This window comes from Salmo trutta, chromosome 4 (genome assembly GCF_901001165.1).
Source record: "Salmo trutta chromosome 4, fSalTru1.1, whole genome shotgun sequence".
Lineage (NCBI taxonomy): Eukaryota > Metazoa > Chordata > Actinopteri > Salmoniformes > Salmonidae > Salmo > Salmo trutta.
The window spans coordinates 30,563,567-30,577,917 of record NC_042960.1 but is presented as its reverse complement, the minus strand read 5'-3'; the positions used below and the strand labels follow the sequence as shown (position 1 = coordinate 30,577,917).

Here is a 14,351-nt window from a genome sequence, read left to right as displayed (position 1 = left end):
ACAGAGATATAGAGAGAGCTAGAGGCTTCACAGCTCCCTGAATCGCTTTTCCTTTTCCCATAATATTTGAGATGGTGAAAAGCACAGAGAGAGTAATGATCTTCTCTGTCCTCAGGCAGACACACAGACGGCCCACTCGCTCTCTCTCTCTCTCTCTCTCTCTCTCTCTCTCTCTCTCACACACACCGAGCGAGACACACACTCGCCTCTCAAGCTCTCACCCGCTGAGACACACACTAATTGGATTATAACTATGCAAATGGCCAGTGTGAACTACACACACACACACACACACACACACACACACACACACACACACACAAACACACAGGGTCTGTAGATCCCATAGCCTCTCTTAAATTCCGTCCGAATTACAATACACAGTGTGTCAATACAAGGCCATTATTCTAACAGTCCCACACTCAACAGCAGCAGTAAGCGAGAGAGAGAGACAGGACAACCAGACCCGGACCCATATAGACCCGGTCGGGTCCAGACCCGGTCTGAATGAGGGAAAGGCAATGTTTCTGCTACTTTATAAACTGAAGCTATTATTGTAGAAGCTAGCTGAGGCATAGAAGAACCGAGGAGCTCGAGTCGGTGGGGGAGGGGCCGTACAGCGTGCGCGCATGTGTGTGTGTATGTGTGTGTGTGTGTGTGTGTGTGTGTGTGTGTGTGAGTAGCAGGCAACGGGAAGGAGGGAGAGAGAGACAGCAGCAACGAAGCCGACACGCACTAGTTACTAACTTGTAGCTGCCAAAGCTAGGTTAAGTATTATCCAATCTGATTACATAGCACCTGTTCTGACTGCATCAAACCCGAGAAGTGAAGATCGCTGGGTAGGCTAATTTAGGCTATATAGGCTGCGCTTTCCCCCCCCATCCTAGCTGCGCAATTACAACAACAGCTCCATTCAGAGTATAAAGTAACAGCCTACCTGTTGGCTATTGGTCGTTGTAGCCTATCCTTCTCATTGAACTTTTATTTCTGTCATTTTCATTCCATCATCCTTGATTTCCTAACGTGCTTGCCAAGGCACACAGAGAGCCAGAGGCTATTGCCGCTTTGATGTCTTGTGATTGGGTCGACAACAACAAGCTACACGCGCCCCTGTCGTGAAAATCCTGCGCAGCGGCATAATATACCATTTTCTCTCTCTCTCTGCTCTCTACACTGCAGCAGTCGCATTCGGATCTGTACGGGTCCTTACCGGCAAAGCAGTTATAATTACTAATACTCGAGACCCGTGACAATCAAATTAGATCCGAGGGACAACTACAGAATTTCAGACCCAGCCCGGTCGGGTCCCGGGTGGTCGGGTCCCGGGTAATCGGGTGAAACCCGTGAAGACCTCGACCCTAAGGCCACAACTGAACTCTACTATAATTCACTAACACTACTGCAACACCCAAACCCATTCACAAGAGGAAGGTATCGGCACTGTAGTTAGAACATGATACTATTGAAGACAGCTATTCCTTCTGACTTCACATCTCTGTGACCTGTTTACGCCTTGTCATAACTGTACCCTATCCAGCCAACCGCACGACACTCGGGGGGTCAGTTCTGCTTCAAATGTGGTTTGGGATACCGAGAGGAAAGCATCCTCTCCTCAATAATGACAGGACCAGGGATAGTAGTGCAACGGGGGGGACGATGCTGTGACTGCACACAAACAGGTAGACATGCAGGAAACAAGGTAGCTCAGCTTGACATTCCGGTACCCGTCTCTGCGTGTGACTGAAGTATCCAGCTATCCTGCCGCAGTGTGTGTCCCAGCACAATCTGGAGTCTACTCCGTCGCACCTGCTGCCGAGGGGGGGTGGGGGGGGGGGGGGGTAGCATTCCTGTACGCCCCCTCTCCCTCCTCCCACATAAAACCTTTTTTTGTTTTCTCCTAGACAGACACCCACTTTGGGAGGCGTGTGTGCGAGCGTGCACTCGTGCCAGCACGTGTGTGCGTGCACTTGTGTGCGAGCGGGCTAAATGCCAGGGCTGACTCGTACGACACCAGTCTCTGTTCAACACACACACACACACATTTCTACTGCCATGATGTTTTTACCGCCAGCTACAATGAGGACTCATGTCAGCTCTGACCTAGAGCTAGCGTGGGTGTGAGACGTGCAGCCTCCATGCATGCCTCTACTCTTCCCTGTACTGAAGAGCTGTAAAGCATACAAAGCATACCAGCCTTTGAAAATAGTTGGGTAGGTTTCATCGGTCTGAGTGGTAACACAGGATTCCTACAGGGTCAGGGTAAATTGACGCAGACCCTGCCCTTTGACCTGATGTGTTGCCATTAAAGTACAACCCCAAAATGGGCTGTTGTCGTAAAGCAGGGCTCTCCGACCCTGTTCCTGGAGAGCTACCGTCCTGTAGGTTTTCGCTCCGACCCTAATCTAGCGCATCCTGATTCTAATGATTAGCTGGCTGATGAGTTGAATCAGGTTAGTTACAACTGGGGTTGGAGCGAAAACCTACAGGAGGTTAGCTCTCCAGGATGTTTCCTTGCATGTCTGAGTCCAGGGTAATGATGTGATGTTGGGCATTTCTCCTGGCATTACTGTGTGCGCGCATGTTCGTTCGCCTGGGCCGAGCTTTACACACAGCGAGAGGCATGAAATGTGCGTTAATGTCTAATCTGTGGACAGCTCTTCCCTGGCTACAATAGAGTAGGTCTCTGTCTCAGACGCACTCAGTTCCATTGTGTTCCTGTGAGACTGAGACCGGAGCAGGGGCTGAGACTGGGCCAGACAGTGGGGGGGGGGGGGGGGGCATCTGTTTCACACCAGGAGGATAAATAAAACCCTTGCATAACTGGCATCATCCAATATCATTCAGAGCGGCCTTGTTTAGAAAACTGTTTTAAAGTTCAAATTCAACTAAATACCCAGGGTTGATCTTGTATTGAATTGTACTGCACTGAAATAACCCAGACAAAGTTTGAATCTTTTTCTATGTTTTACGTGTCTCTCTATGCCTGTGTGTCTACACACACACCTGATAAGGAGGGGTGTGGCCTCCCTCCCCTCTCTGTCTCTCGGGGCAACAGGAGCGGAATCCCCTCTGAGGCTGGTGTGAACGGCACTGGGAGAAAGAGGGAATTGCAGGAGAGGAGGGAGGGATGAGGAGAGACACGCACCAAATACACCCAATCTAGCAGGATGTATTCTAATACTGGAGAAGGCTTGTGGGTAATCCCTGTGGAGAGGGACAGGGGCCTGGCACTGAGACTGAGACAGAGACGGATCATATTGGCAGTGGCACAGGAGAGAGGGAGAGAGGTGTGCTGCCTGAGATAGGTGCAGGGCTGCCGGGTCAGGTTACTGGGCTAAGTTAGCTTCTTGGCAGTGTTGTGACCAGGCTTAAGGTGTGAGAGGGGATGGGGTTGGCGAGGCAGGGAGCCCAGAGGTGGTGCGCTGGTTGTAGAGCACCGATTGTTATGGGGCGAGACAAAATGTCAGGGGCCACTGCTGTCCTGGCACATCAGGTTTTGTTTACCAGTATGAATTACTTTGCCCTTCTCTCCAACCCTCCCCTCTCCTCTACCCATGTCCTCTCCTCTGTTCTCACCTCCTTTATTCTCCCCTCTGCTTCTCTCCTCCTCTCTCCCCCGCTCCTGTGTTGTGTTTTTAGCTGGCGATGTGGGGCTTGGGGAGCCACTGCAAGCAGCACTGGCATCTACTGGAGAGCTTGGCGCACCGCCAGAGGGTATCGCTTTGGCAACCAGTCGTGCCATTGGATTTATCTCCAACCTGTCAGCTGATGCCCTTTGTGGGGGTAAGACAAGTGGGCACAGCCTCCTTGGCTTGGCATGGCGCTGGCACTCTCCGCTCCTCTCTTCCCAGGTTGTCTGCCATGCATGCCTTTCGAAGACCCTGGCATTTTAAAGCACCAGGCATAGCACAGGAGACCTGGGAGGCAGCCCCATGAAATGCCACCCAGCTCTCGTTGGCAAGGGGATACAAGTCCCGAGGAGTAGAGAGGAGGAGTGGGTGAGATGGAGAGAGACAGAAAAAGAGAGCGAGAGCGAGAAAGGTTGAAATACAGAGAGAAGCTAAGTAGCTTATATGTAGAGGAATGACTAGGTAGAGGAAGAGCAGACGGGGAGACAGTCTCTTCCCACTCTGGCGGGCAGGTTTGAAGTCGGGGAACGAGAGGGAGAGCGGGGTCATGTTTGAGATGCTGGTTGTGGGGACCAGCATCTCTGTCATTGACCCGTGTGTGGCACAGTAGGCCTTTTTTTGTAATTGAGGGCACTTCCTTCAAATAACAACACCATCAACTCACTTCCATCAGGACAAAGGCTATGTTTATAGATCTGTTGCACTGCTCATTAAAAAAAACGTATCTCTTTCCCAACGAGTGTTGTCGCCAATAATTATAATCTGTAGCCAATCAATGTTAGACAAGCTTGTAAATGTCACACTATGCATAGGACAACAAGCAGGCGTGCACATACAGTGCTGCTATTGCCTATGACATGTGGAGACAAAAATCAATTGGCAACTATAACATAACTGTTCATCCAATTAGTTGCGTGGCAAATGCTTAATTGATCATTTGCTGGCTGACTCTTCAAATGGTGTTCATTATGAAAGGACTAAATCAATTCAAGTACCAATTAAGTCAATTATTGATATCTACAACGCTATCTGTTTCTAGACCATTGTTTTCAATGTGTTCATACAATCATTTTACTATGAAAATAATAGTCAAGTTCCCATCCACTCAGCGGTGGCAATATGAACTCCATATCCTCATCACATTGTAAAAACTCCCACCACCTGCTCTGGTGACCCTATGTACAATGCGTATTGATGCCCCCAGGCGCCTCCACAATGCAATGGTGATCACATATATGCTACAGTATAGTGTCTGCTCATGGACATGTGTTAGGCAGGTGTCAGGCTACTTACGACAGTTTTCTTCATCGCTGTTGTCAGAGCAGTCGTCGTCGTCGTCACATCTCCAGAGAGTAGGTATGCACCTTCCGTTCTTGCATTGAAACTGACCCGTTACACAATCAGTATGAGTTCCTGCAGATAAGAACAAGATAAACCCGTAAAAAAATGTATATATATGTTTAGGTTTGGTTACAAAATATAGGTTGTGCGCCAGGGACATGTCACCAATTCATCACAAAACACCCCCGCGCAACGCGCACAACTGTTCTATCTTTGGTAGGAAACATTGTTATGGAATTGCTAGATGTTTCATTGATCCAGCGACACAATCAGGTTTTACAGAGTTTCGTTGATACAATGTTGTTGCCACAAGGGTTGGATCCACTGTTACTAAGTGATGTTTTAATTGACGCCGTAATACATTGTTATTAGCCTACAACGCGGTCTGGGGACAAACAGCGTTGATTACTCTCTATGATAAGCACAACATCCGTTGAGAACAGAGAGGGAAAAAAAGCAAGTGTCATTTAACTGGCACGAGGTCTATATGGGAATTATTTACGTCTAATCATTTCAAATTGGAATGCAAAACTATAACTGTTGGACTTTCATGTAACCTAATTGGTGTATAGCCTAACCTATTTTTGTGACTGTTGACAACACCGTAAGAAATGTAATGTAGGCTATAACAGGCTTACAAGCCAACTCAAAATATCCCGCTGATTGAATAAAAAAAATGAACATCGAGCATGCCCATGTATTGGATCAATGAGGAAATCATGGAAATACTAACCCTTCCACGTAGCCTGCCTTCCACGTAGCCTGGGCTACACGTTGTGTTCAAGCGGAGGTTTTAGGCTACCTTCCATATGTCATTCATGCACATGTTGGCTACCTCCCGCGCATTGTCATTTACTAGGCTTGGGTAAAAAACAGTAAAGACTATTTTCGTGACGTTGTAGAATAAGTACCAACAGCCGAGCACATACAAACCTGCTTTAAAATAGTATTTAGTGCAGGTAAACATGTATTTCCTGTTGTGGTGACTATTTTGAAAATAAGGAGTGCATCAACGCTATTCTACCTCTACGACGCTTACTGGACACACTGGCCAGTTGAGTTCTGCAACGTCGCTTACCCATTTACCAATTCGTTGTAATGAAAATTCCCTCTCCCGATGATCAATGAGAAAATGTCTTACCTTGGGTGCAGTGGAGCTCCATTAGTAACACATGTAAGAGCATTAGCTTCCCGACGTCTGGCCACATCTTTAAAAGAAGAGGCGATTCGTAGTTGTGTTGTTCATACAAATATACTTAAAGAAGCAAACGAGGCGCTTCCACTCGCTATGCAATGCCACACTGTGCTCGCTTGAGGCTCGGCTCCAGACACCGCTGCCTGCCTGCCTGCCTGCCTCAGAAGCAATTTGAATCAATGACGTTTATGGGCGGGATTGAGCCTGCGGTAATGTAGTAAAACTGAACAAATGTAAGGCATATATATATATATATATATATATATATATCAGTCGATATACAGCTGGCGAAGTGACCCTGCATCTTCAGAATATTATTAATAATTTCACAGAAGATGTTCTCGATCTGTATATTCACAGGAGATGAAGATGGAGTCTTTACCTATAGCTTAGTAATAACCCAGTAACCAGAATATTACTGGGTTATTACTAAAATAGTTTTCATGGTGATGTGTGTGGCACTAGCCTACATTGATTATCAGACAAATTGTGATCGGTGATGTCTATCAAACGTATCTCACAACAACATGACATAGGGCAGACAGTTTTTGTTTTAGAATTTGAGAATCGAAAATAAATCTATCAAGAGTTCAAATTCGACACTTCAACCTACACATTACTAATTGATTAGACTCTATGCAAATTGGATTGTTCAAACTCTCCATATCTATCAGGCAATGTGGGTTGAAGTTTCCCTAGACACTCATCTGTACCGTAGAGATCAGCATGGGGCTTAGTCATCAGTAGCAGTGTCAAATCAACTGTGAGAATATGGGCCGTGTCTGTCTGGGCCGACACATTTACAGTAAAACAGTAATGAAGGCATGACTCACAGCAAGGGGACTGAAGTACAACATGGTCAACAACCAGACACTGTGTTGCTTGCTCATTTTGAAAGTCTATACCCGATGCAAATAGCCCTACAATGTACACTACCGTTCCAAAGTTTGGGGTCACTTAGAAATGTTCTTGTTTTTGAAAAAAAAGCACATTTTTTTTGGTCCATTAAAATAACATCAAATTGATCAGAAATACAGTGTAGACATTGTTAATGTTGTAAATGACTATTGTAGCTGGAAACGGCACCGTCAAATTGCTTCTGAGGCCTCCCACTCCGCTGTTCTGTGAAGGGAGTAGTACACAGCGTTCTACGAGATCTTCAGTTTCTAGGCAATTTCTCGCATGGAATAGCCTTCATTTCTCAGAACAAGAAGATACTGACGAGCTTCAGAAGAAAGTGCTTTGTTTCTGGCCATTTTGAGCCTGTAATTGAACCCACATATTCTGATGCTCCAGATACTCAACTAGTCTAAAGAAGGCCAGTTTTATTGCTTCTTTAATCAGCACGATAGTTTTCAGCTGTGCTAACATAATTGCAAAAGGGTTTTCTAATGATCAATTAGCTTTTTAAAATGATAAACTTGGATTTGCTAACACAATGTGCCATTGGAACACAGTAGTGATGGTTCCGGATAACGGGCCTCTGTATGCCTTTGCAGATATCCCATAAAAATCTGCCGTTTCCAGCTATGATAGTCATTTACAACATTAACAATGTCTACACTGTATTTCTGATCAATTTGATGTTGTTTTATTGGACAAAAAAAATCTGCTTTTCTTTCAAAAACAAGGACATTTCTAAGTGACCCCAAACTTTGGAATGGTAGTTTATATATGCATATTGTGCACTCTGCACACTTAATATGCTGTTATTGTGTTTTATATGCCCTGGCTTCCTCAGCTTTGGGGTACCTTGAGGTCAGTTTAAAAACGGCACTTATCCCAGTTGTGCATTCAGCTCAAGCAGGGGCCATTGTCTGTCTGTCTGTCTGTCTGTCTGTCTGTCTGTCTGTCTGTCTGTCTGTCTGTCTGTCTGTCTGTCTGTCTGTCTGTCTGTCTGTCTGTCTGTCTGACACTCACAGGCACCTCCAGACCAGCAGGATGATTATTTCCCTCCTCTCCCAGGTTCTCTCTGTTCTGACTCACTTCACTGTTGGCCTATTTTGGCTCAAGACGGATGGTCACGTCCATCCAGAGATAACCAGCCAGTGGTCAGCACATTCTCTCTACAGCGGAAGGGGAGGAGAGGGCTGAGCGGAGCAGAGCAAAGGAGACACTGCCAAACTCGTGACCCAAAAACAGGAGAAATGTCTAGTCGATACTTGACGGCGCGCCAACAGCCCATAGTGGAGATGAAGTGGATTTGAACATCAGTGCATCAAATTATTTGGCAGTGGAAGGCAAGGGCTGGAGCATGAGTGCACATTCTGCACAGACAGGAGTAAACAGACATGCACACACGCACACACACACACGCGCGCACGCATGCATGCACGCACACACAGCAGGAGCTGTCAACTATACCGTTTCAAACAAACCAACCCGGAGACAGCTGCATAAATCGCGGAGTGAAAACGACCCTGGCAAAACTGATAAACAAAACCCAAATAATCTAATTTCAGCAGCAGTGGAGTGTGCCGCAGGCATATTTCAATATGGTTGCAAGAAAATCCCTCCTCCTCAAGCTCCCAATGGTGTATGAGCAGAGATATAAGCAGGGTGAATGAACCATGTCCCTTTTATACCATATCCTAGTTTATTCAGAAGAAAACTCTCACCACAAATGAGAAGGGCCCATTTCTGGTATGGGCCCTGGTCAAGAGTGGTGCACTAAATAGGCAAGAGGGTGCCATTTGGGACGCAGACATTGATCTGTCTCTGTCACTCATCTATCTGCCATGATGACTGTCATATATCAGTTTCAGCACATCGTAGGCTCAGTAGCTCCATAGGTTTACGTTATGCAGGAGGGAGGCTGACTGACTGCTGAGGGGCCTATAGCACAGATAGAGAGAGGGATGGAAATATACAGTCCAAGCTAAGCCCATGTCTATTTTGAGCTAAACTAATACGCAAGAAGAAAACAGGCCTTTACGGTTGTACATTTGGATGTCCAGTATTTGCTATATATTCAAATACGTAATCCCAAAGCAGAATTCTACTCAATCTTGTCAGGTAATCTGGTTAAATAATTTGGGATTACAGGGCGCAACACCATTAAGGGGATCAGCAATCAGCATTGTGCCCATGAAATGCCTTCTGCTGTGTTGGTACAAAGGGTATCTCATATCGTTGTGGATTTACCGTTGGATAATCTCCCCAGCAACCACCCAAAACATAATGAGTTTCAGAAACGGCAGGCTTTGTTCAATACCCCGCTACATCTGTTTACACCACCTAAACAAACCTGAAACTATCAGAGTAAAGGACTGATTTAATCTTAGCAATCATTCATTACCACAAATTCCAGCAAAAGTTGTGTTTAGAAGCATTTTCGTTTCTCCTGCAATGAATTTGGTTTTTAGCGATAAGAGTTAACACGGAATGAAGAAGAAAAACACTAACGCCATCCATTTATAATGTTGTGTTATTCCCCCTCCTCGTTCTCCTTATCGCTCAAGCATCTGAACTAATTTTACACCCAGCCTCTCGGCGGTTCAAATTAAATACACAACGTATCCTATTGTCTCTCCGCCTGATAATGCTGTGTAGATGGTGTTTCTCGCCTCCCTCTGTTTTTCTCTCCTCCCTCTAACATCAGTATTCCACAGCCATCCGTGTGGCTCAGTTGGTAGAGCATGGTGCTTGCAATGGCAGAGCTGTGGGTTCAATTCCCATGGGGGGCAAGTATGAAAATGTATGCACTCAGTACTGCTCTGGATAAGAGTGTCTGCTAAATTACTAAAATGTTAAAATTGCATAGCCTTCTGGGCTGAAGCAACATATACAGTACATTTGGTTAAAGAGGAGAGCGTGCATTGCTTGTGAAGGGAGATACTGGACAGAGGGGGAAGAGGGGTGATGCAATGAAATAGCCAAGCATCCTATGCCCTTTCGACCTACTGTGCTTGATCCTAGCTCCCCTGAGAGAGTGTGTGTGTATACATGGGCTACCGTGTGTGTGTTTCTATAATTTGTGGTTAAAAAGAGAAGGAAGCCTGGCCTCTGAGCCATATGAAAACATACTTTATGCATTTCTGAGCACTTTCAAGACATATGATACCTACTAATGGTCTAGTTACTCTCGACAGAAATGAAAGTAGGGAGGATGTGGGAGTGTTACCCGCGACCGTCTATCAATCCAAAGGTTGCGTGTTTAAATCGTGTTGGGCACAACTGTAGCGTTTTAGCTAGCCCTTCCCCTAAAACCTATTCTAAATGTAACCCAATTCACCTAACCTGCTATGTAAATTCACCTAACCTGCTATGTAAATTCACCTAACCTGCTATGTAAATTCACCTAACCTGCTATGTAAATTCACCTAACCTGTCGTTTTAGTTCTCCTAGCCTTTTACGTAAATTATCCTAACCTTTGTCGTTAGTTCCAAATGCCAACATAAATTCTCACAGTAATTCTCCTTTGTTGTTGCATCTCAACAAGCAAACTGGTCTCAGAGAAAGATGTAATGAAACAGGCAGGGAGCGGGACTCGAACCCTCGGCCTTCTAGCCTGAAGTCCAGCCCGCTATCGACTGTGCCCCAAAAGCATGCTCAAGCGGCAGAGTCGATATCCGCGCTTATAAACCCAGGGACGTTACAATATTATACGTTTTTATTATACAATATTATACCTGAAGACTTATGGTAAGTTACTTAATCCAATTTGTATGCTACTGTATGACCGGGTAAGAAATATGATACTATACGTCCTATAATTTGTATGCTATTATATCGACTGCTATTCCATTCACAATGTAATCTCTCTGTCCAATCAGTAAACAGAAGAACCCAAGGGGATGAAGAGGAAAAAACAGCATGCGTCGTTGATGGTTGTTGTCTCGGATGCAACGTATCCTCGGAAACCCGCTCGCAGGTTGGTTAGTCTCTGCCACAGCTGCTGCAATAAATCCATGACAGAATCACCTTGAGGAGAGCTGCCTTTAGAATTAGGAACTCGACCATCACAATGCTGCCGTCTGCCTGTCTGCCACTGTGTTACAGAGAAGCACTAACACAGCAGGCAGAAATGAGAAACCAGGCTGCCACAAACCTACAACATATCTATAGATAGAGCTGTAGAGTCACCTGTATCAAGACTATAGAAACTATAGAAATAACCTTTGAAAGAAATTAATTTGTCACTACTATACCATAGAAGCCGACTACACATATATTATACTTTTATTTTTTTCTAGAACATCTCCACGAATATCAGAAGAACAGTCTTAATTGAAATGGCCATCCGGCCAGCCTCGCCACAGAATGGGGATGCGCCATAAATGGCACCCTACCTCCCTTTATATTGCACTACTTTTGACCAGGTTGAAAGTAGTACACTATATAGGGAAAAGGGTGCTGTTTGGGATGCAATCTTGGAATGCAGTGGTAGTGGTGGCGTCAGTGCCGGGGAGGCGACTGGAGGGGGGGGGGGGGGGGCGAGGCGAGGCAAGGGGAGCAATAATAAAGTGGCCGGGTCAGACCTGGCAGAGTGTAATGATTAATCTACAATGGGATTGAGAGAAGAAATCAGAGCCTGCCTCCTGGAGAGAGAGAGAGAGAGAGAGAGAGAGAGAGAGAGAGAGAGAGAGAGAGAGAGAGAGAGAGAGAGGGGAAAGTGGCTAACAGCTGGATGTATAAAAGTGACTGATGTCGCTCCGCTGTGGTCTAGTGTGTGGCATGTGTACGGGGATGAAGATGGGGTGGGCAAACTGCTGTGGTCTAGCTTGTGTGTGTGCGCAGATGTGTGTGTGTGTGTTTGCACGTGTGTGTTCACTGTATGTATGTGCGTTCAGGCGTGTGTGTGTGTGTGCATGTGCATGCATATGCAACAGGGTGTGGAGAATGAGGTGTGTGTGGGGTGAAGGACATAGGAGAAGGATAGAAAACCAGCTCTGAATAGCTTTTTTTACTTTGAGAAGTCTTTGTAGTTGGGAATGGTCATCTCTAGGTGTCCAGTAAAATATTTGTAGAAATAATTTTTTTCCGCCTCTTTGGAGGCTCCTTGAATTACATTTTTTTGCGCTTTGCCTGTCTAACTTGCTGAATGTGTGATTTAGGTTGCATGCTAAAATAATAGGTCCTGTCTGGGTTTGATGTAATATAGCTTGAATTCTATCTAAAAACACAAGATTTGCCTCTGGGGGGATATACAGTGGGGGAAAAAAGTATTTGATCCCCTGCTGATTTTGTACGTTTGCCCACTGACAAAGAAATGATCAGTCTATAATTTTAATGGTAGGTTTATTTGAACAGTGAGAGACAGAATAACAACAAAAATATTGAGAAAAACGCATGTCAAAAATGTTATAAATTGATTTGCATTTTAATGAGGGAAATAAGTATTTGACCCCCTCTCAATCAGAAAGATTTCTGGCTCCCAGGTGTCTTTTATACAGGTAACGAGCTGAGATTAGGAGCACACTCTTAAAGGGTGTGCTCCTAACCGCAGCTTGTTACCTGTATAAAAGACACCTGTCCACAGAAGCAATCAATCAATCAGATTCCAAACTCTCCACCATGGCCAAGACCAAAGAGCTCTCCAAGGATGTCAGGGACAAGATTGTAGACCTACACAAGGCTGGAATGGGCTACAAGACCATCGCCAAGCAGCTTGGTGAGAAGGTGACAACATTTGGTGAGATTATTCGCAAATGGAAGAAACACAAAAGAACTGTCAATATCCCTCGGCCTGGGGCTCCATGCAAGATCTCACCACATGGAGTTGCAATGAGCATGAGAACAGTGAGGAATCAGCCCAGAACTACACGGGAGGATCTTGTCAATGATCTCAAGGCAGCTGGGACCATAGTCACCAAGAAAACAATTGGTAACACACTACGCCGTGAAGGACTGAAATCCTGCAGCGCCCGCAAGGTCCCCCTGCTCAAGAATACATATACATGCCCGTCTGAAGTTTGCCAATGAACATCTGAATGATTCAGAGGACAACTGGTGAAAATGTTGTGGTCAGATGAGACCAAAATGGAGCTCTTTGGCATCAACTCAACTCGGCGTGTTTGGAGGAGGAGGAATGCTGCCTATGACCCCAAGAACACCATCTCCACCATCAAACATGGAGGTGGAAACATTATGCTTTGGGGGTGTTTTTCTGCTAAGGGGACAGGACAACTTCACCGCATCAAAGGGACGATGGACGGGGCCATGTACCGTCAAATCCTGGGTGAGAACCTCCTTCCCTCAGCCAGGGCATTGAAAATGGGTCGTGGATGGGTATTCCAGCATGACAATGACCCAAAACACACGGCCAATGCAACAAAGGAGTGGCTCAAGAAGAAGCACATTAAGGTCCTGGAGTGGCCTAGCCAGTCTCCAGACCTTAATCCCATAGAAAATCTGTGGAGGGAGCTGAAGGTTCAAGTTGCCAAACGTCAGCCTCGAAACCTTAATGACTTGGAGAAGATCTGCAAAGAGGAGTGGGACAAAATCCCTCCTGAGATGTGTGCAAACTTGGTGGCCAACTACAAGAAAAGTCTGACCTCTGTGATTGCCAACAAGGGTTTTGCCACCAAGTACTAAGTCATGTTTTGCAGAGGGGTCAAATACTTATTTCCCTCATTAAAATGCAAATCAATTTATAACATTTTTTGACATGCGTTTTTCTGGATTTTTTTGTTGTTATTCTGTCTCTCACTGTTCATATAAACCTACCATTAAAATTATAGACTGATCATTTATTTGTAAGTGGGCAAACGTACAAAATTAGCAGGGGATCAAATACTTTATTCCCCCACTGTACAATGAAATCAATGTGCATTTTTCACAATGTAAGGTACAATAAAATATTTGAAAACGTCCTTCTTGGTCCATGTGCTAGGATATAATGGAAAAGTGTGTATTCTTATTTATCAGGATGCCTACACATCTGCTGTTGCTACAGTAGGTGGCAGCATAGACCACTCTAACCCAGCTCCTCTTTAAATATTACATTTCTCCTTTTTTGAAGTGTAACTCCTACAGGAAAACCACATCTACTGACAATCTCTTTAAATGTTCAAGAACCTTCTGCTTTTTTTTGCCATCATGAAACCCATGCACTTTCCATGTAATAAGCTGAATTTTGTTGGCCTTTACTTGTATAGGGTCAAAGTTAACCCTGTCTGTTCCGTCTGTCATTGAAGAGCCAGATAAAACATTTTAGCACACGTCATATGAGGACGGGGGACAT

At 45.2% G+C, this 14,351-nt stretch overlaps 1 protein-coding gene across 4 annotated transcripts in view; it reads right to left on the bottom strand.

Annotated features, from left to right (window-relative positions):
- Window positions 1–6,294, bottom strand: part of lrp8 (low density lipoprotein receptor-related protein 8, apolipoprotein e receptor) — a 270,817-nt gene extending 264,523 nt beyond the window's left edge. For all 4 annotated transcript variants that reach the window (XM_029750462.1, XM_029750464.1, XM_029750463.1 and 1 more), the window contains exons 1-2: window positions 6,112–6,294; window positions 4,923–5,042 (exon numbers count right to left, since the gene is read on the bottom strand). In XM_029750462.1, the coding sequence (XP_029606322.1) occupies window positions 4,923–5,042; window positions 6,112–6,178 (187 nt within the window). In that variant the 5' untranslated portion in view covers window positions 6,179–6,294. The remainder of the gene's footprint in view (window positions 1–4,922; window positions 5,043–6,111) is intronic.
- Window positions 6,295–14,351: the final 8,057 nt, after the last annotated feature.